At 34.3% G+C, this 19,809-nt stretch overlaps 5 protein-coding genes across 5 annotated transcripts; 3 read left to right on the plus strand and 2 right to left on the minus strand.

The window, feature by feature from the left end:
• Positions 1 to 1,282: 1,282 nt before the first annotated feature.
• On the plus strand, positions 1,283 to 8,094 carry LOC125874340 (transmembrane 9 superfamily member 5). Its single transcript, XM_049555214.1, has 7 exons — positions 1,283 to 1,536; positions 3,835 to 3,875; positions 4,332 to 4,920; positions 5,032 to 5,163; positions 6,032 to 6,188; positions 6,276 to 6,760; positions 7,460 to 8,094. The coding sequence occupies exons 1-7, from the start codon at positions 1,388 to 1,390 to the stop codon at positions 7,674 to 7,676; spliced, it is 1,770 nt and encodes a 589-aa protein (XP_049411171.1). The 5' UTR covers positions 1,283 to 1,387; the 3' UTR covers positions 7,677 to 8,094.
• A 225-nt stretch (positions 8,095 to 8,319) lies between these two features.
• LOC125874556 (cytochrome b-c1 complex subunit 9, mitochondrial-like) lies at positions 8,320 to 9,249 on the minus strand. The gene is made up of 3 exons (XM_049555458.1): positions 9,128 to 9,249; positions 8,918 to 8,965; positions 8,320 to 8,562 (listed from the first exon to the last, which is right to left on the minus strand). Exons 1-3 carry the CDS (start codon positions 9,233 to 9,235, stop codon positions 8,515 to 8,517), a joined length of 204 nt encoding a protein of 67 aa, XP_049411415.1. The 5' UTR covers positions 9,236 to 9,249; the 3' UTR covers positions 8,320 to 8,514.
• A 2,085-nt stretch (positions 9,250 to 11,334) lies between these two features.
• Positions 11,335 to 13,714, plus strand: LOC125873259 (60S ribosomal protein L10a-1-like). The gene is made up of 6 exons (XM_049554157.1): positions 11,335 to 11,428; positions 11,602 to 11,640; positions 12,276 to 12,495; positions 12,847 to 13,012; positions 13,201 to 13,406; positions 13,522 to 13,714. The coding sequence occupies exons 2-6, from the start codon at positions 11,636 to 11,638 to the stop codon at positions 13,573 to 13,575; spliced, it is 651 nt and encodes a 216-aa protein (XP_049410114.1). The 5' UTR covers positions 11,335 to 11,428; positions 11,602 to 11,635; the 3' UTR covers positions 13,576 to 13,714.
• Positions 13,715 to 14,413: 699 nt separating this feature from the next.
• Positions 14,414 to 15,852, plus strand: LOC125873134 (ferredoxin, root R-B2-like). The gene is made up of 2 exons (XM_049554011.1): positions 14,414 to 14,564; positions 15,222 to 15,852. Exon 2 carries the CDS (start codon positions 15,228 to 15,230, stop codon positions 15,675 to 15,677), a length of 450 nt encoding a protein of 149 aa, XP_049409968.1. The 5' UTR covers positions 14,414 to 14,564; positions 15,222 to 15,227; the 3' UTR covers positions 15,678 to 15,852.
• A 496-nt stretch (positions 15,853 to 16,348) lies between these two features.
• On the minus strand, positions 16,349 to 18,019 carry LOC125874346 (ankyrin repeat-containing protein BDA1-like). The gene is made up of 2 exons (XM_049555221.1): positions 17,445 to 18,019; positions 16,349 to 17,323 (listed from the first exon to the last, which is right to left on the minus strand). Exons 1-2 carry the CDS (start codon positions 18,009 to 18,011, stop codon positions 16,427 to 16,429), a joined length of 1,464 nt encoding a protein of 487 aa, XP_049411178.1. The 5' UTR covers positions 18,012 to 18,019; the 3' UTR covers positions 16,349 to 16,426.
• Between the last annotated feature and the right edge of the window lie 1,790 nt (positions 18,020 to 19,809).

A 19,809-nucleotide genomic window follows, 5' to 3' on the forward strand; every position in this document is an offset into this window, starting at 1 on the left:
CTTATCTTAAGGGTCGTTTGATAGAGTGTATAAGAATAATGCAAAATAGGGTGTATTAGTAATGCATGCATTAGTGTGCTTACATTAGTAATGCTTGTATTAGTTATGTCTGCATTATTTTTTATACACTGTTTGGTTTGATGTATTAGAAATAACAAATCTTGCATAATTTCCATTAAAAAAATGTATGTTTACAAAAATACCCTTTACACTTTATTTCTCTGTACATTTCCTTTGCAACAAGATTCTTTGCTAAAACTGCAAAAAAGATTTCTTTGTTAAAACATTATTAACTCTTCTTCTTTTTTTTCAAATATAAAATTAAATAGTTGTTACTATTGCGTCAATAAATTTTTGTGGAATGTTGGCAAAGAATTTTTTTATCAAACTAATCGTCACAAATAGTAAATATTTTGATTAAACTATATTGAAATAAGATTTATTTTTTTAAAAAGAAGATGTCAATTTTGCTAACTCAAAATTCGATCACATATCTTGTTAAGCTCAGCCTCAATTTTTTTTTTGAGATAAAATGAGTCCAAAAATAAAAAAATAAAAACTGATGGAATGTTAGAGCAATATAGGAAGCATAGATTTGAGATCATTCCTAATTGCAAAGTGATACCCTATTAAAATTAGTATATGCACTTAATATGTATTAGGAGTCTGGGCATATGCTTTAGCAGCCACATATCCTATTTCCTAGTGCAATTGAAATACGAAAAAGTATAACCAACAATCAAATTTATAAATAATGGAGATGTTTTTTTTAAAAGATTTAGCCGCCACATAGAAGATGAAAGGTTTCTAAAACACAGTACCATGAAAAATGGAGATTTTTTTAAAAAGGCTTTGAAGGTAGTTTTGTAATTATATAATCTAATGCAAGTGTTAAAATGCTATGTATTATTAATACCTAGGATTTTTTGGTATTAGTAATACACAATTTAATATACAATATAGTGTAAAACTAATGTTTGTATTAGTATTAGTTATACATGACGTGAAAAAGTATACCAAATAAAGTATTATTAATACACACATCTAATACATGCATTATTATTCCTAATACACTCTATCAAACGACCCCTTGATTTAAAGATATGTTAAATGTATGATTTATTTTTTTTAATCTTGTGGTCTTACAAACATGTTAAGTGGAAAAATAAAATTAAAAATTTGGGGGAAAAAAGGAAGTCTAAATTGTATTTTGGGGGTTATCTTTTCAGAAAGTTGAAGAAAAAATAAAATAAATTCAGAAATTAGTATGCCTACCTTACTACTTACAGTGTTGCTTGCTATTGAGTTGACTATTTAAATAGGAAATCAATTTCCTTTCTTGTTTATTCCATTGAAGAAGTTGTCTTCCTTCATCTGGATCCGGTAAATGGGTCGTATGATTTCTCAGTTGGTCCTACCATTTCACTTGCTGCTAATGCTGGGTGTCTCTCTGGCTTCACTAAATGATCATCGCTACAACATTGGAGATGAAGTCCCTCTTTTTGTCAACAAAGTTGGTCCTTTGAATAATCCCAGGTATTCCCTCAATTGGGGTTTATCAGATTTTCTTTTGATTCCATGAGGAATGTTGTTAAAATTGTTGAATTTTGTGCTGTTATTGACAATATTGTTGCCATTAATCAGACTTGTTGCCGAAAACCTCTTCCCGTCACCTTAGGTAGATCCAGGATGTTTAAATACTCCTTCTGTCCCAATTCATAAGATACTTTTTCGTTTTTTGAGAGTCAAACAGTTTAAGTTTGATGGCAATTTGCATACGGATTATTCAAATTTTTTTAAATGAAATTTATATATTTGTAAACTACGTAAAAAGTACTATAAATCACAATGATTGATAGTTTAAAATGTTTAAAAGTTTTATAAAAAAATTACATTAAAAAAATAGACTTGTTTGAATCTCGAAATCCAAAAAGTGCCACATAAAATGACACGGAGGGAGTACCATTACACTCGTTGATACTCTGTGACAGTGGCCATAAACTTAGTATAAATACATACATTCAGCTTGGAAGAGAGGTTCAACTAATAATCACCAAGAGTTTTAAACAAAATGTGCTGCTACTAAGGATAACTGAGTTTTAAGGCTTCAAGTCTAGCCACTTTGAGAAAGGCCTAGTGACCAAGTTTGTTTGGTATAGTTTCCCAAATTGGAATACACAATGTTTAATTTTGTTGTTCGAAGTGTTCTCAGGAGATGTCGAATCAGTTGATGATTTAGATTAGAAAGTGGGAAGCAACGGATGTTATGTCATTTCCCAAGGACAAAGAGACTGATGAGGGACTATAATTGGTCCTGAGTGCTTCTATTCTTGAAGACGAAGATAGTCATTGATGGCATTTCACCTAAAAGTTGTCTTCAAGAATCATTTATATATCCTTTATCCATTGAAAAATGAATTGCTTAAACTTAAATTGTGCGAAGTGAAATGAGTTGTCATCTCCTTATATGGTTTTGACAATCCTCAACCCACAGGCTAGCTTTTGGGGTTAAATTAGAACTTATGTCTATTTTCTCAAAATGGAAACAAAACCAAACTCATCCTTAATCTTGATTTACCCAATATTGGGTTCCAATGCATGACCTGAGCTACAATAGAATTTAGGGGTTCGGCAGAGCCAAGTAGTTTAAAGCTAACCCCTATATTTATGGTAAGAAATTCACTTAATAATTATAAATAATTTACTAGAACCCAGTAAACAAATAGAGTAGTGGTTCAAAACTAATAAACTTAAAATCCTGAATTTGCCTTTGCAGTCCAATGTTACATTGATCATGCATCACATGTCCAGTCCTAGCATGGGTAAGGGGTGCTAAGGGTCCCCTATTTGTTGAGGGTATGGCCTATTGTCTTCTTCTGTGGTTGTAGCCTTTGGCAATCCTCATCTCATGAGCTAAACTTTGAGTTGAGTTAGGTCAAGGTTCATACTTTTAACTTATCGCTCCTCATCTTTGTGGCAAATTATTTTTTGACTTGCAAGATTGATATGTTTCAGAGAGAGAGATTTTGTTCATGGTACACATATTTTACAATTCTTCAATACATGTTCGAAAATTTGACACTTAATTCTTTTTGTAAGTTTAGATGGTAATGGGTATTAGATTCCTAAAAATGTTTGGTATATTCACACTTTTAAACATGAATTTGCTTCTTTCTTGGAGCTTTCCTTCTTCCATGATTGTATTTGTTATGCTAATTTTTGTGGTATACTTCTAAACATTTCTCTTTTGGATCATCTTTCATTGCGGCTTTCTTTCTTCCCATTTTTGCTTTCTTTTGCCAAAAAGAACTATGAGATCTTTCAGCAAAATGTATCCTCCTTAGGAAGTCAATGATTTTTTATTTTTTTTGCACTTGTTGATATCTTCCATGGATTTCCCAGGCTATTGTGGTACATGCTAAAACTTCTATGTGCTACATAAATGAAGCTATTAATCATCTTGAAGAACTTTCAGCATCTGCATTTAAATGTCTTCAAGTTTCAAGATCCCCATTCTCTTATCTTTTTCTAAGCATGAAATATTTTCCCTTTTCAAATCCCAACATAAACCAACATATAAGGATATTTTTCTTTCTTTTTAGATGGAAGCTCTCCAACTCTGCATCTTCCATTGTTATTTTTTTTAGTGGCTTTAGTAATTCTTAGAGGGTCTTTCTCATTCTTGTGCAAACTTCTATGTAATTTGAATCATCAAAGGAAGGACCTTAATGTAAAATATCCAAGTTTTCTTGCTTGCTGAAAAAGTAAAATGTCTGAGTTTTCACCCTTGCAGCAGATAATCCTGATATTCCTATATCTGTTATTCTTTTGCAGTGAAACATACCAATATTATGACCTGCCATTCTGCCAGCCAGGTCAGCATTTTTAGCTTGCACTTGAGTATAGTCGTCCCCAACTAGTTAGGCATAGTTGCTTTGTATCTTGCTAGGGTACTGTCATATTTTCTTGCAAACATGCTTCGTTTTTCTTTCTGTTGAGCTGAGGGTCTATTGGAAACAACCTCTTAATCTCCACAAAGGTAGAGGTAAGGTTTGCATACATCCTATCTTCCCCAGACTCCACTTGTGGGATTATACTGGGTATGTTGTTGTATTAAACAGACACACTATACTATTAACTTCTTCTGCTTCTTATATACTTACATAAACTCAAAATATTATTACTGGTTAGACCAAGAGCAAACTGTGATAAAAATATTGTACTGTTTTATATATTTTGTATTTGTATGACTGGTAATCTCTAGAGTTAGTTATATTAAAAATTTAACTACTTACCTTCAAGAATTTTGACCTTTTAGTTTCACTTGACAGGTGAGCTGCTTCCGGAAAAGGAATCCCTTGGGGAAGTTCTGAATGGTGACCGTTTAACCAATACCTTGTATCAGTTGAAATTTGGAGCGGAGAAAGATGGAGTTGTCCTGTGCCACAAGAAGCTTGATCAAAATGATGTCTCAAAGTTCAGGGCTGCTATTATTAAAGATTACTACTACCAGATGTACTTTGAAGATCTCCCTTTCTGGGGATTTGTTGGGAAAATTGAAGATGAACTCTGGACCCTGGATGGAAAGGGCCCCAAGTATTTTCTGTTTAAGCATGTCCAATTTGATGTCCTTTACAATGGAAACCAAGTCATAGAAATACATGCTCTCAGTGATCCAAGCAATGTTGTGGATATAACAGAAGATATAGACCTAAATATTACCTTCACATATAATGTACGCTGGAATGAAACATCGATTCCATTCAAGAATAGAATGGCAAGATACTCTAGGGCTTCGGCAAAACCAGTGAACCATCAAATTCATTGGTTCTCGATAATTAATTCAATTGTTATTTCTGTTCTGCTGATGACCTTTTTTGCTGTGAGTATGATGCAGCGCCTTAAGAATGATCTGAGAAAGTAAGCCTCATATCATGCCCATTTTTGCTAATGGCACAACAAATAATCTATGTACATGAAAGCATCTGAAGCTGAAAGCACTGTCATCATATTTGTATGACTGATATGCAGATGGTCTAGCGGTGATGAAGAGGAAGACAAAGAAGTGGGTTGGAAGTACCTTCACGGTGACGTTTTTAGATGTCCACCAAACATGCCTCTGCTCTGTGCAGTTATTGGTGCTGGTACTCAGCTTTTGACCTTGTAAGTTAGCTCTTATTTATTTGTCAGATGATTTCATAGTTGTTTATGCCGTTCATATGACAAGCGAGCCATCTTCTATTTCTTTTCTGACTTATCACTGGAAGAGAATCTCTGTGCATAAGATTGTCTGTTTGATATTTAGCTCAAGATATTGTATCTCTAGGCTCTAGTTTAGGATATTGTATTACATACCCTATAAGATCCAGTAATAAGAAAAATATGAACCTCATCATATATTCAACACTATCACGCCAAAAAATGCAGATTCTGAGGACATCTATTCTCCTCAAAAGAGAAGTTTTGCTTTCTTCCTTGGAAGCATCTTTTGTTCTTGACTTCTTTCCAACCAGACTATCCACATGAGACGTTATGCAGTAGCTTCAACATATGCTTCCTTCTTTTATCCATCCTCTGCCCTTGCCAACAAACTCTTACAATGCCTTTGTCATTTTGTGACAATGTCATCCCACCATTATGTTCCATGGTATCAGTATCAGCATCATTTATCTTCTATATTCAGTATTGTTCCGGTAAAATTAAGATATAATGGGAAGATAGCTTCGAGGAAATATTGTTTAACCTTGACAATTAGAGCTTAGATATTTTGAAAATATATAGGACAGAAGGTCTTCTAACAAGATAATGTAAAACCTTCAATTTATGAATTCTAAAGATAATGTAAAACCTTTTCCATTTAAGCTCTTTTTTGTATTTTCAAAGTAACCGGTGTGGTTTCCATCATCTGCCAATATTTTCCATGTATGGGTGGTCCTTATTGCATGATTATGTTCGACCTATTTGTATTACCTAATTGATCATGCAAGGCACATTTTTTGCCTTTGGTTAACTGTTTCTGATGCCCATACAGGTTCTGCTGCTTATTTATATTGGCGTTTCTTGGTGTCCTATATCCATATAATCGTGGAACTCTCTTGACATCCTTGGTCATAATTTGTACCCTTACATCTGCAGTTGCAGGATACAGCTCTGCCTCCTTCTACAGTCAATTTATTGAAACTGGATGGGTAACTTTTATCAACTTCCTTCCAACTTTTTATATCTGTAATTATTGTTTATCCAGGAACTGAAAACTTTTTTTTTATTACCTCTAGGAAAGGAGCGTTACTTTCTCCGCAGTGCTCTTTCTTGGACCATTCCTCTTAATGCAGTTTTTCCTTAATTCAGTCGCGGTATCATTTAGGGCTACTTTAGCTATTCCATTTGGCACCATACTTGTCATTATTCTTGTTTATACCCTCATCGCTATTCCACTGCTTGCTCTGGGTGGGATATTTGGCAATCGGCATAGGTCTGAGTTTCAAGCACCATCTGCCACAAAGAAGTGCGCAAGAGAGATTCCATCTCTAGCTTGGTACAGGAAGACACCTGGTCAAATGTTTTTGGCTGGTCTTCTACCTTTCAGTGCCATTGTTGTTGAGTTACACCAGTTGTATTCTACCCTTTGGGGCTACAAGATTTCGACTCTTCCTGGTATTCTGTTCTTTATGTTTATAATCCTCATACTGCTCACTGTGACCCTAAGCATCGGTTTGACATATATTCAGCTGACAGTGGAAGACCATGAATGGTGGTGGCGGTATGTATCAATTTGGATGTTTCTTTGTACTAATCATTCCTAGGGACTGCATGCATACATAAATTTGGATATTTCTTTGTACTAATCATTCCTAGGGACTGCATGCATACATATCTCGCCCGTTTTATTTTCCTCACTGCATAAGCTACTTTCTTGCAACTTTATGACATTAATGAGTGACTCATGGAATCATGATACCGTGAGAGGTATTGTGCGTTACAGAAGAACTGAATGACAACTGAGTATTGTTGAACACCAGATGCAGGACACTAGAGTTAACAAGAGGTCCTCTCTTCGGGACCAAATCCCACCTTTTTCTGTTCATCAATTACAGTTAACATCAGTTTTGACATTCATGGTAGTTGTCATTCTGGTAATGAAATTGAACTCTTTACATTTGTTAAATTGGGAGTGCCAAATAAGTTTTACTTAGTGAGTCTGGTGTAATTGTTCTCGCGCATTTATGCATAAGTTGTAACCCTCATTTATACTGGATCAATATATATGTTGAGCAAAATGTGAACCCAGATTCAAAAGAATTTTAGATTCCCAAACAATTATTAGCAGATATCTAAGAGATAACTGCAATGTAACTTAATTTACTAAGTTGCTGCTTGCGATTCATTTGTTCTATTTGCTAGTTCTTTCACAATATCTGTGGCTGCCTCAGAAGACTGATAAATATGGTATTTGATGCAGGTCTATTTTCCGTGGGGGCTCAACTGCTGTATTTATGTTTGCCTACTCCATATACTTCTATTGCAAATCAAACATGAGTGGGGTCTTGCAGACTACCATCTTCTTTGTATACAACACTTGCATATGCTATGCATTTTTCCTTATGCTTGGAACAATCAGTCTCCGCTCTTCCTTGATGTTTACCCGTCACATCTACCATGCTGTAAAAAGTGAATGAGAGTCCTCCTTGATTGCTACTATTTGAAGCGCACTTCAGTGATCTGTGAAGTTGAACTAAAAGGGTTTCCATTTTCATGCTTGATATCATTTCACAACCTCTTCAGTGATATGAGAAAGCTAAACAAAATGAGAAAATGTCTCTTGTTTTTGGACAACTGAGCATTGACAGCAAAACTAGCAGAAGTTGATGTCAAATTTGGAAACTACTTGGCATCCCTATATGAGCTGGAAATATGACCAGATGTTGGATGAAACTATGTAGTTACATTTTATCGGTTCTTGTTCTTAACATCAATTGAAAATTTTAGTACTGCCTGGTAGTTCATTCTGCTTACTGTTTGTTCCTATACAACTCAGGTTTGATTCGATGAAAGTTGTTTTGCAGTTTATGGACCATTCTATGTATCAACTATGTGAAAATACGATGAAATCTGCATATTTTTAACTGCAAACACGAGACAACTCCAGAGGCATTGGACGGAAGTTGCTGGTAGGGTTTTTCGTTCCACAAAGATCTTAATAACAGTATTAATTAGCGCGAAATAAAGAAGTTTCTCATATTTAAAATTCACATTTGACACTAACTAGAGAAGTTGAAATGTCGGACAATTCTCCTTTTATTCTTTTAAGCATGGTGAAAAACTAGAGAGTTGCTGGGATACAAAATCTTGAAGGATTCTCTTTGTTGCCATGGAAATGGAAACAGTTTCACTTAATTTTTTTCCTTCAAGGCAATGCAGATATCAAATAATTAGCCATGACCAGCATGGCCAAGTAAAAATAATAATTATTGAAATGTTGGTCTTCAACTCAAATGAGCATCCATTACTGCAAATCTATTCAGATGGTCGCTGTCCCAAAACTGAAATATCCTCATAACGCTTCTGTATTTCAGTAACAAAAAAAAAAAACCATTAGTTACAAGATTGACACAAGCCCAACAAGAACATAATGAGAAGAACTATGAGCAAGAGAGGGAAAACATGGCCTAGGACCCAAACATATACTAGAATGAAAAAAATGCTCATCATGCTTTACCTTGAGAGCTAAATATTTAATAGGAACATTTTGAGCAGAGGCGCACGCAAGGTACCGTAAAAAACCCTTTCGTCAAAAAATTATAAAATTATTTTTATCGTATGTATAATAACGGATGAATCCCTTAGTGTGTTTGGCTCTTTATATTTTGAACTTCACCGCTGATTTTGAGATCACAAAATATGACAAGAAATAACATACCCCAATATTGTTGTTCTCCCAGACCTTATGAACCCCATAATCTACTGCCTGCAAATAGTAAAAAAAAAAGAAAAAGAAATCAAACTCGTAACCCATCTGAATCTGATAAACAATTGCATTAACATCGATTCAGATCCAATTTTAAACATCCCCAAATAATGATCCGAAACAGAAACACAAATATGAATCAGAAAAAGAAAACAGACAAACCCGTTCACCAAGTAAAGCGCCAGCGATTACGAATGTTACATAGACAGAGTTGCGACGCATAAGCACTCTGTAAAGTCCTTCAAAAAGCCCACCTCTGCTTCTCTCCATTGCAGGGGATTCTACTTTCTACCTCTGCAACTCACTTTTTATTTCCACCCATTAGACCGGTTCAACACTGCACCTGGTTTTTTGGAAGTAATGAGAACATGTTATTAATGTGATATATTTTTATTTTAAAACTTTTTTTACTTTCGCCCACCCTAACTAAATCCTCATACTACATGCCAACGATATCATAATTTGTTTATCCATTGAAAGTAACCATAATAGCCATGTTCATATTCTTACTTTGAAAAAATGTAGTGTAGTGGCAAACAGCTCAACATCGAATTTCGTGATTATGTATGGAATTTAAGTAGATATAACATGCTCCTTTTCATGTTCTAGTATGTCATCTCCTTCTTCTCGAATATGTTTGTTATCTTACTTTCATTACTTCAATTATAATTAGTATAATTATGTCATTCAAGTATCAACTTGATTATTAGCTATTGTAATTGAGTAGGACCAGTTTGGCAATAGATTTCACGGGTAATACTTGGGAGAAAATTTAGCAAATAGTGTTTGTCCATACAATTTGTCATTATTTGGCAAATATCCAAAATTTCTAAATACTAGTTTTTTCTAGTATTTGGGATCTTTTAAATTTTTGCACCAAACTTTTATTTTTTACAAAAACACCCTCTATAGTAGTTGTTTGTGTTGTATTACATAATGTTTTACGTGAACACCAAAGTAGTGATGAAAATATTTAGTGAATATGAAAGTGATGATATAGTTGTTGGTGAAAATGATGAACAATCGGCTCAAGGTAACTAAGTCATGTGTTTTGTTTACTTCACGATGTATGAAATTATGCTTGTTGCACTTACTCCAAACTGCCACATTGTTCCAGTGTCATGGGCACTACTTGTTATTTGTTGCAACGAAGATTCAATTGACTTGTAATACAAATTTATGGTTAGTTTTGATAGTTTTTAAAACATATGGGTATAAATCATATTTTTCTAAAAAAGTGAAATATGTTTCCCAAATACTATGGCCAACACATGTGAAATTTCACCCAAATTTTTACCTAATAATATTTGGAAATCTATGGCCAAACGCTAGCATATGTTTGCAAAAAAATTGCACGACCAAACACGTCCGGTTGTCATACATTGGTCCAATTGTTTGAGCAATATTTTTATTTTACCCATGATTTTAAATTGGTCTAGAATCTCCTTACCTGCATTAATTTTGGACTATCTCTTGTGAGATGACTCTTTTTCTATAGAACAGACCCAAGAATTGTAAATGCAAGGGGCACCATTATCTTAATTAATATAGACATGTTGATTTTCTTTCCCTTCAAGTTTTATTGACGTGATCAATTACTGTGGAGCTGTCTGATTTTTTGTTATTCTTTTATAAAAAGAATCAACCAAAAAAATCAGGTGAACTCAGTAAATATCTACATGTGCATCCCAAATCAACTACTAGAACCACTTTAGCTTTGTTTCTAGGGATGTCAAATATAGATATATAGTTTCGAGGTTATCGAATGTTTGTGACTCTCCAACTCTAAAGTCAAAATTTTCATTAAAGAAATCAAAATATGAAGAAGTGAATACACAAAAAGCCAAAGAAATCTAACATCTACCATCAATGTAATTTTTCTTTGAAGGAGATTCAGATGAACCCCTTGCTTTCACCTATACTCTACCGTATGCTCTTAAGGTCAATGTTATATACAACATAGTCCGATTGTAAGTTGTGATCATGAAAAACATTAATTAAGAGATAATGGTGAATTATAATTATTTATTCTTAACAAGCAGAGTTAAATGTGACAATATAACAATCTTTTCATGTTAATTTCCCTATTCAATGATAAACATATTTTACTTCCACGTTCAAAAGAGAACGTGATTATCACTTCCATCTCTTAATTTTCTGAAACCTAGCTATGTTCATGAAAAACTAGAAAATGCACCAAGCTAGAAATAAGTTTAAAATGTAACAAATAACCATCAATTGAGTAATATTAAACCAAAAATATTGAATTGAAACGAACTAAACCAAATTAAGAACTGGGCTGTTGATTTTCTTCCATTTAAAGGGCCTGCGTGCTATGGCCCAGTTTCTATTCCATCCTGCCCGAGCCCGGCCCATTTAGAGCCCTATATTTAAAAAGATAGCAATTCACTGGACTTTTCATCATCGGCATACAAACCCTAAATCGAGGGTTTTCTCTTACAGGTACCTTTCTCAGCTACCTCTTTCTCATTCACATTGATGCATCATTTCTAGGTTCCATTTGTGTATACGATTGTAAGATTTTGTTTCCTTTGGTTGTTGTGAAGACGTGAAAATGATGATTTGTTTCTTTAGCTGCCGTGATATATCTGAAAGTATTTTTTTTTGATTGACAGTTGAGTTTGACAGAGAAGGAGAGCTTTTTGAGCCATGAGGTATCAAGCTCCAAATTTCTGTTTTTTTTCTTTTCAATATTCTAGTTATTTCACTCTCTGTTATATCTTCTATGTTTTGCTTTGATAATCAATTTTCGTCATTGATTTGCTGATTATAAATAGTTGATTTACTTTTCTATGCAATTTTTCTTCATATTTATGTTTTAAATAGGGCAGGAATACTACGCATCTGAAGCCTTCATACTGTTAGAATATTGGTTGTAACAAGCTTGTGTTATTTGGCATTATTTTGATTTCCTTTGACGATTAATCTCGGAAAATGATATTATATGTGGTTAATTAGTTACTTTTTTGATTATTTCCTTAGTTAAGTGAAAGAATCCCTGATTATAAATCCTATCTTTCAAATAGCTTTGTCTTTTATGTGAAAACCACAAGTATTATGATTATGGAGTTCGTGTTAATCTAAATGCTTGACAAATGCTCCTTCCGTGTTCAGCATTGAAATAACAGTTTTGATTGATTTTTCATTTTCATTGTATTCTTTACTATAGGACATTTTTTTTTAGTTTAGTTATATTTTGTCTCAATTATTAAACAACCCCTTCTGATGTCCATATAAAGGTATTGCTGATTACCTGTAGTTAATTAGTTTGATTTTGATTCTTTTACAGTAAGCTTCAGAGTGAGGCTCTCAGAGAAGCCATCTCTGTGATTAAGAATGATTCAGCAGAGAAGAAAAGGAAGTTCAGTGAGACCATTGAGCTCCAGATTGGACTGAAGAACTATGATCCCCAAAAGGACAAGCGTTTCAGTGGATCTGTTAAGTTACCACACATTCCTCGCCCTAAGATGAAGATCTGTATGCTTGGAGATGCTCAGCATGTTGGGGAGGTAATCCTAATGAATATGTTTACTAATGCCATTAACTGAGCTGAGTATGTCAAGAACTATTCTATTGCTGAAAGGCTTTTACTGATATAATGTCACTTGCTTGTAAGATTTAGCTTAATAATGAGATGATTAATTTCTCATTAAACAAGCCTGGAACATCAGAAATCTTCTTCTTAGCCCACCAGACATGACACTTTAATGTGAATTTAGTCTTTGTTATTGCTGTTGTCTTGGAAATTTTGTGGCTGTTAAGTTCAGATTGGCCAAAAACTACATCTGTTTGTACCATTCCCGAGTCTTCAGTTTCTTTGTTTAGAAAGATGATTAAAACTTTGTGCTCTATGTTTGCAGGCAGAGAAGATTGGTTTGGAGTACATGGATGTTGAAGGCTTGAAGAAGCTCAACAAGAACAAGAAACTGGTCAAGAAGCTTGCAAAGAAATACCATGCTTTCTTGGCTTCAGAATCTGTCATCAAGCAGATTCCTCGTTTGTTGGGGCCTGGTCTGAACAAGGCAGGCAAGTTCATAGATTATCTTAATTCTTTATATGCTGTTTGTTTAGGTTTGCTGCTTTTCTTCATCCAGTAGAATGTTGCATTTGTCACTTTCTTTTAGTAGCAATCATGTGCTCGTGGTAGTTTAGTCCAGCTTGTATGTTCACCTTCAAATTCATGTCTGAGTTGCTTTTTCCATTTGTAAATGCAGGTAAGTTTCCCACCCTTGTTTCCCACCAAGAGTCTCTTGAATCCAAGGTTAATGAGACCAAGGCCACAATCAAGTTTCAATTGAAAAAGGTGCTTTGCATGGGTGTTGCTGTTGGAAACATGGATATGGAGGAGAAGCAGATCTTCCAGAATGTGCAAATGAGTGTCAACTTTCTTGTTTCATTGCTGAAGAAGAATTGGCAAAATGTGAGTACATCTCGGAGTCCTAGTTAAACCAACTCTATTCAACTTTTTCAATAGTTTCGTGGACTGAATCCTTTGCATTCTAGTTCTAATTTCCGCAATTTTTTTGTCAATGCAGGTTAGGTGCTTGTACTTGAAGAGCACCATGGGAAAAACACAACGTATCTTTTAAGAAGATTTTCTGTTTCTGTTGGAAATTTCAGGCTTTCTGGTTGTGAGCTATTGACACTCTTGAAAATTTTGGGTAGTTGGGATTTTTGTTATCTTGTTTTGAATATCTATAAAACTTTTAGGGGTATGTTTGCTTTCAACTTTTCTTCGTTAATGATGTTATCATTGATCCCAGTAGCATCCAAGATGCCAATTGCGGTGCATTACTTTATTCTGTCGTTTTGACAACGAAACATCCAACACTATGATAACAATCTCACGGTACATCATAGAAAGTATTTTTTATTTTCTCGAAAAGACGCTTGAAAAAAAGATTTTGCTCAAGCAGCTTACATTGAAAAGGGGAACTAAATTCTGCAGGTTTTTTTTTTAATTGCCTCTTCAAAATTAACCTTCGTGCTTAGCCTATATTGAAATTGGTGGAGTCCCCTTTAGACGAAGTCAACTTATTATTAAACCAAAGAAATGTGAAAAAAATGATATAATATTTCAAGGAATCGAACTGCAATAGTCATGAAGCATCACAACTCTAAGAGCTATCAGAAATTAAAGTTAAGTTTAAGATCGATGAAGCTTGTGTTGTCGTTCGAGTCCTTAAGAGTGTTTCATTCTCTAAGTTGACATCTAGGTTATCAACGGAGTAATAATTAATTGAGGTGCACAGCTAAGTCGAACCAAATGGACTTTTTTTAGTCTTACTTAGGTCCAATGAGCCTTTCTGGATTTGGTGGAGAATGGAATCAAAAGAATTAGGTACTTTGAGAAGAGTACAAAACGAGTAGCAAGGAGAAATAGGCCCATTGTAATTCGAATACGGGAAAGAGAAACCCATGGGCTGTATCTTAACTCGGCAAAATCCCCAAAACATAACTCTCTCTCTCTCTATATATTTGTTGAAGGTGACATTTTGAGAGTGCCAACACATTGCTTTGCTTGCTCTTCTTGTGCTTCTCTGCTCCACCTCGATTACTCCGCCTTCCTTCTCCAACAGTAAGAATTCTTCCTTCTTTATAAAAAAAAAGAATTGAACTTTTTGGTTAGGATTCTGGACTTGTGTGTTTCATGTGAATATTTCGTGTTATGCTTTGTAGATGAGTTCTGAATATTGGGTTTGTCTTGTTTTGGTGTTGGCTGTTGAAATTGTCAATTTTCCCTTTTCATTTCTTGGTGAAATTAATGGTGTAGGATTAAAGGTTGGATCTTTAGTGTTAGCTGAATTTTTTGGGTGCTTGGAACTTTTCGTTATTCTTTAATTCTAAATTCAATTTGATGCCTTTCTTCTTGTTTACCCGGATGACATGCAGATGGAAGATAGCTCTTTCGCTTTCTGGTTTTAGTAGTATTTTTTGCTGTAATTTTTTTTAGAAGTGTGTAGTAGGTCACTCCAAACATTTTTTTTTTATGCACAGGGCATACATTATTGAATGTTCAATTGATTACAACCATTTTGTTAGACAAATCAGAAATGTAAACCCTGCCAATAACTTAGTTTTACCTGATATGCAACATTAATCAGTGAAGATAAAAATTCAAGTTTCATTTGGATTCAATAGTTGAATACTTCGATTTATACACCGTTGTTTTGCAGAGGTATTCTTTGAACACTAGGTGTTATGAGTAGTTAAACAGTTCCTTTTTTTTAATCAGGTAAACATGTCTACTATCGGACTTCCTACGACCTGTATGGTAAAAACTGCTCCTCAGACCCTAAGAAAGAGCGTCTTCATCAAGAGCCCAGCGTCTCTGGGTTCTGTAAGGAGCATTTCTAAGGGCTTTGGATTGAAAGCTAACTCTGGCTTTAGAGCATCAGCAGTTTACAAGGTCAAGTTGGTTTGTCCAGAGGATGTTGAGCATGAATTCGAGGCATCTTCAGATACTTACATACTCGATGCAGCTGAAAATGCTGGAGTCGAACTCCCTTATTCTTGCAGGGCAGGTGCATGCTCAACATGTGCTGGGAAGATTGTATCAGGATCTGTTGATCAATCCGATGGATCTTTTCTGGATGATAATCAAATGGAGGAGGGCTATGTGCTCACATGTGTTTCTTACCCAACCTCAGATTGTGTGATTCATACTCACAAGGAATCTGATCTTTACTAGTTATTTATATCTCAAATTATGTGTATGTTCTTGTTTAAGTTGAAGCAGTTGGAAAATTGTTCTGTTCTTGAGAATGGTGGTCAGGTGTAGAGTTCAATCAGGAACCTATTGTGTTTGAATGATGTTCGTGTAATGAATGGTTATTATGTTTCACTTTGTAAAAATGTTATCCGCACCTGGTGTTTATATCAAACTATACTAATTTATCATAGTTTAAATCATAAAATAAGATGAAGATGTTTATTGATTAAGAGATGCTCTCTGTTTCAATCTAAGGATCCATTTGATCATGAATAATATCTACCAACAATAATAATATTTTTATAGAGAACAACTAGAGAGACATGTGTCGTAAATGAGATAGCTTTGCGTAAACAAATTAAATAATATTTATGTTTGTGAGATTAATGGTTACGTATGAAATAAATGGTTGGTAGATATAATGATTTTTTTTTTAATAAAATATAAACTTGTGAGTCAATTTTTGAAAAATGTGAAATTATGATATGAAGTTCTCGAATCGAATCTAGCTTTTTGAAGAATTTGATATTTTGATGTTATATGATATTAAATGTACCTCAATATAAATGAAGTGATATGATCAGAATAGAAGTGTTAAAATATTCAAGCATTGTAGCAAATCAAACATGAAGAAAACAAAGAGACACGAAACATACTTTAAACTGAAGAGAAAACTGTAGGTATTATTTTTGAGACACAAAAGAGTAATTGTTGGTGCTGATCTGAAATCAAGTACTCTTGTATTTGCTTAGACGCACTTTCCTTTCCATATGATATCTTTTAAGATCTCTAGTACGTGTCCGGCGAATAAAATTGGTAACACAGGGTATTGGTATCCACCTTGATCCTGCAACTTGTGTAAGCTTGGAAAAAATAAAAAATCCATGAACTCCGAATAGTGCAGCAAATGAACATGCAGCCGCGATAATCCACTGGTCGTTGTCATTTGGTGATATGAGCATAACAGACATTGAATAGGTGACCATGAGAAACAGAAGTGACCATAGCAACAATGCAGTGGTTTCAACATGGAAGGGCAGCAGCGTAAAAGTGAGAGCGATAGCAAGAGCAAAAGTAATCGAATTCATTATTAAAAATGGGTAAAAAAGACCTTTTTTTGGGCCCCTTCTGATTGGAAATGAATGTCTCTGGATTGAGGAATTGGTTGTGTTGGCAGGCATAACCAGAGACGTATTATTGTTATTAGTGTCGTCGTCTTTCCTTTCCCAACCGCCACCTGGAGGACTGAGAACAGCTTGAAAACTAGCTGTTACAAGTAGAATAGTAACTACCAGGTATGCATTTCGCACATCCTCTGTTAATCCTTTACGCGAATCCACAATTACTGCTGCTTGTGATCGGATTACGTTGGCGAGGTCAATGAAACGTGGAATTTCTTGAAGAAGATCCGCCATTTTAAAGTTCTTAGGAAGGTCTGATGTCTTCATGGCACCAACTTTATGCAATATTTTCTGAATATTCACATATTCTTGGTTCGAATCAACACTGAAAGCTGAATGATTCTGTGAATATGTTATTCGCTCCTCAACAATAGCAAGAGCTGTCATATCATACCGATTCCTAATATTAAGACGCACTAGTTCCTTTGCTAAAATCTTTACAACCTGCAGATAATTATCATAAAACCAGTATGGTATTAATAAACTCAAATCATCTAGTAAGCAAAAATGAATATTAATGTCATAAAATATACTATATACTGATCGATGACTTGAAGAAACATACCTCAACTTGACCTGTTTCTGCAGCAATGTGCAACACTGTGGATCCCTCGTTATCTTTCCAGTCCAATATTTTTTTGTTGCCAGTCCGGTAGAGCCAACCCATTAGAACTTTAAAAGCCGGAAACTTGTTTCTTGACACAGCGAGATGCACAGCTGTTTCTCCTCGAATGGTCACTTCCTTGATGGCGGTGGGGCAAGCTAGGAGAAACTCGCTGAGAAGATCCACATTGTCAGTTTGAGCAGCTACATAATGCAGCGGCGTTATCCTCTCCCTGCTTCTGACTTGAATGAGTTTAGGATCATATCTTATGAGCAGCTTCACAGTGTCTTCCTGTTCATTACTCAGTGCTAGATGCAGAGGGCTATATCCCCTGGGGTCCAGCTTCCTTCCGAAAGAAGGCATTAAGCTCAGCATTTCAATGGCAAAATCAGTCTGCCCAAAAGATGCAGCTGTGTGCAAAGGGGTTTCTACAAATTCTAACGCATCAATCTGTTTAAGAATTGATGGGTTATCTTCAATGATTTTGTAGAAGGCATCAATATCCCCAGTTTGAGCTGCTCGCTTCATCTCCTCACCCATTTCTCAACAACCTATCAAACAAGTCGTACTCAATAAAATTAGTGGCCTAAATTCAATTTTATTTTTTTCCTAATTTAAAAGAAATAAAATAATTAAACTATAAATCTATTATAGCTAGGAGACCTCATCCTTTTAACTATAGGTCAAAAATCTCACTTTCCTCCTTAAAGCTCTTGCTTTAGTGGCTTGACCCTCTACCCAGCCCTGGTCACTCCATTTATTTTACAAAAATAAAAAATAAAAATAGGAAGCAGTATGGAAAGTGAATATGTGTGTAAATTGTAATCGAGAGAGTAAGACAAAGAGAGACCTTTTTAAATGATAATGGATCTTCCCTCTTCACTCTTCAGTGGTTTGTGATTAAACAACTGGCTGAATAAATCTATTAAAAAACTAATTGGGAGACTTGTGTCAGGGGGAAAAGTATCAACAATACTAGTACTGCTGTCTTCAAATGTTTATTTTATATTCTATAAGCAAGAACAAAATACTAGTAATATATTTCATAATTTAGATAAACGTTATAGGGAATATGGTACAGGCGTAGGGAAAAGACCGTAACAGAGAGAAGAATAAAGGAGGAAAAAAAAAGCAGCAAGAGATGTTGTTACTCCAAGAATTTGGTGTTCGGTTACACGAGGACCAGAGAGAGTAATTTCTTTATAAAATATACGTTAACACATTAAAAGAAATAGATATTTCTAAAAATAAATTCACGGTGTAATTTTCTTGACCACTATTAGTAAAGAGAAGTTAATCTGAAATATGATACTAGACCGTTCTAATTTATTTGTCTTACTTTTATTTTAATTCATTTTTTCAATAAATTTTTGATTCTACCTTTCTACGTGACATGTTTAAAATCGTAAGATTAAAAAATCGGGGTTGAATTGGTTTATTTTAAGCAGGAAAAGGATTAAAAAAAGGTCCTTGAATTGTGCAAAGTTGAACCAAAAAAATGCACTTAGTTAATAGTTTGGTCTAAAAATACTCTTGAACTATTGATGGCACTGACATTTTAGACCAAACTATAAAATGAGAGCATTTTAATCATTTTTAACCCTTTCGTATTTTAAGTGAGTAAAATAACTTTTAAACATTTTTTTAGTGTTTAGGTAAATTGAAAAAAATGCTTCTAAGCTATAAGCACTTGATTTCTACAAATTTTTAATTTAAAATCACATTCAAAAATCTTTTTTAGTGTCGGAATCAAAATCAATCAAACAAATTGAAGCGAGATAATGTTATTTTATTCATAATTCAATGGAATGGATAATTGTCTACATCTGGAAATCACGTCAAAAATACTTTATTCCAAATCAAGCATATTGATTTATTAATGCAAAAATTACAAAAGGCCACTTAGCCTTTTAAAAAGCCTGTTTGTCTGTCTTCGCATAACAAACTGATTTTTTTCTGGTGCAGTTCCTTAACCAACAATAAAGAAATGACAATTGCTTTTGTCTTGCCTAAATTGACAAGTAAAATGATTCCACATGTGATATTAATGTACTCCTTTGTTTCAATAATTTTACAGTTTTAAATATACAATGGAGACCACCAAAATTTATTTCATTTCTAAATTGAGAGGTACTCCTGTAAAACAGGAACTATTAATAAACATCACATTTCTCTTGACTTTATCAACAATCCCATTCTCATCCTGTGTTGTGTATGTATATCTCCAACTCAGCTCCAACGTAACTCACTTATCATCGAAATAATTGGGACGGTTTTAAAAAGTCTAATTTTAGTAAGATAATTAAAGATTTAAATTGGATATAAA

Source organism: Solanum stenotomum, chromosome 8, assembly GCF_019186545.1.
Source record: "Solanum stenotomum isolate F172 chromosome 8, ASM1918654v1, whole genome shotgun sequence".
NCBI classification, from domain to species: domain Eukaryota; kingdom Viridiplantae; phylum Streptophyta; class Magnoliopsida; order Solanales; family Solanaceae; genus Solanum; species Solanum stenotomum.

Bases quoted from the DNA above. Each gene is read 5' to 3' on its own strand.
- LOC125873259 (XM_049554157.1), top strand. The intron at 13,013-13,200 runs GCAAGTTCATAG...TTGTAAATGCAG, and splicing joins GCCTGGTCTGAACAAGGCAG to GTAAGTTTCCCACCCTTGTT. The intron at 13,407-13,521 runs GTGAGTACATCT...TTGTCAATGCAG, and splicing joins TGAAGAAGAATTGGCAAAAT to GTTAGGTGCTTGTACTTGAA.
- LOC125873134 (XM_049554011.1), top strand. From the start codon at position 15,228: ATGTCTACTATCGGACTTCCTACGACCTGTATGGTAAAAACTGCTCCT.
- LOC125874556 (XM_049555458.1), bottom strand. From the start codon at position 9,235: ATGGAGAGAAGCAGAGGTGGGCTTTTTGAAGGACTTTACAGAGTGCTT. The intron at 8,966-9,127 runs GTTTGTCTGTTT...TACTATTTGCAG, and splicing joins GCGCTTTACTTGGTGAACGG to GCAGTAGATTATGGGGTTCA. The intron at 8,563-8,917 runs GTATGTTATTTC...ACTGAAATACAG, and splicing joins GGGAGAACAACAATATTGGG to AAGCGTTATGAGGATATTTC.
- LOC125874346 (XM_049555221.1), bottom strand. From the start codon at position 18,011: ATGAAGCGAGCAGCTCAAACTGGGGATATTGATGCCTTCTACAAAATC. The intron at 17,324-17,444 runs GTATGTTTCTTC...AATTATCTGCAG, and splicing joins CAGAAACAGGTCAAGTTGAG to GTTGTAAAGATTTTAGCAAA.
- LOC125874340 (XM_049555214.1), top strand. From the start codon at position 1,388: ATGGGTCGTATGATTTCTCAGTTGGTCCTACCATTTCACTTGCTGCTA. The intron at 6,189-6,275 runs GTAACTTTTATC...TATTACCTCTAG, and splicing joins AATTTATTGAAACTGGATGG to GAAAGGAGCGTTACTTTCTC. The intron at 6,761-7,459 runs GTATGTATCAAT...TATTTGATGCAG, and splicing joins GACCATGAATGGTGGTGGCG to GTCTATTTTCCGTGGGGGCT.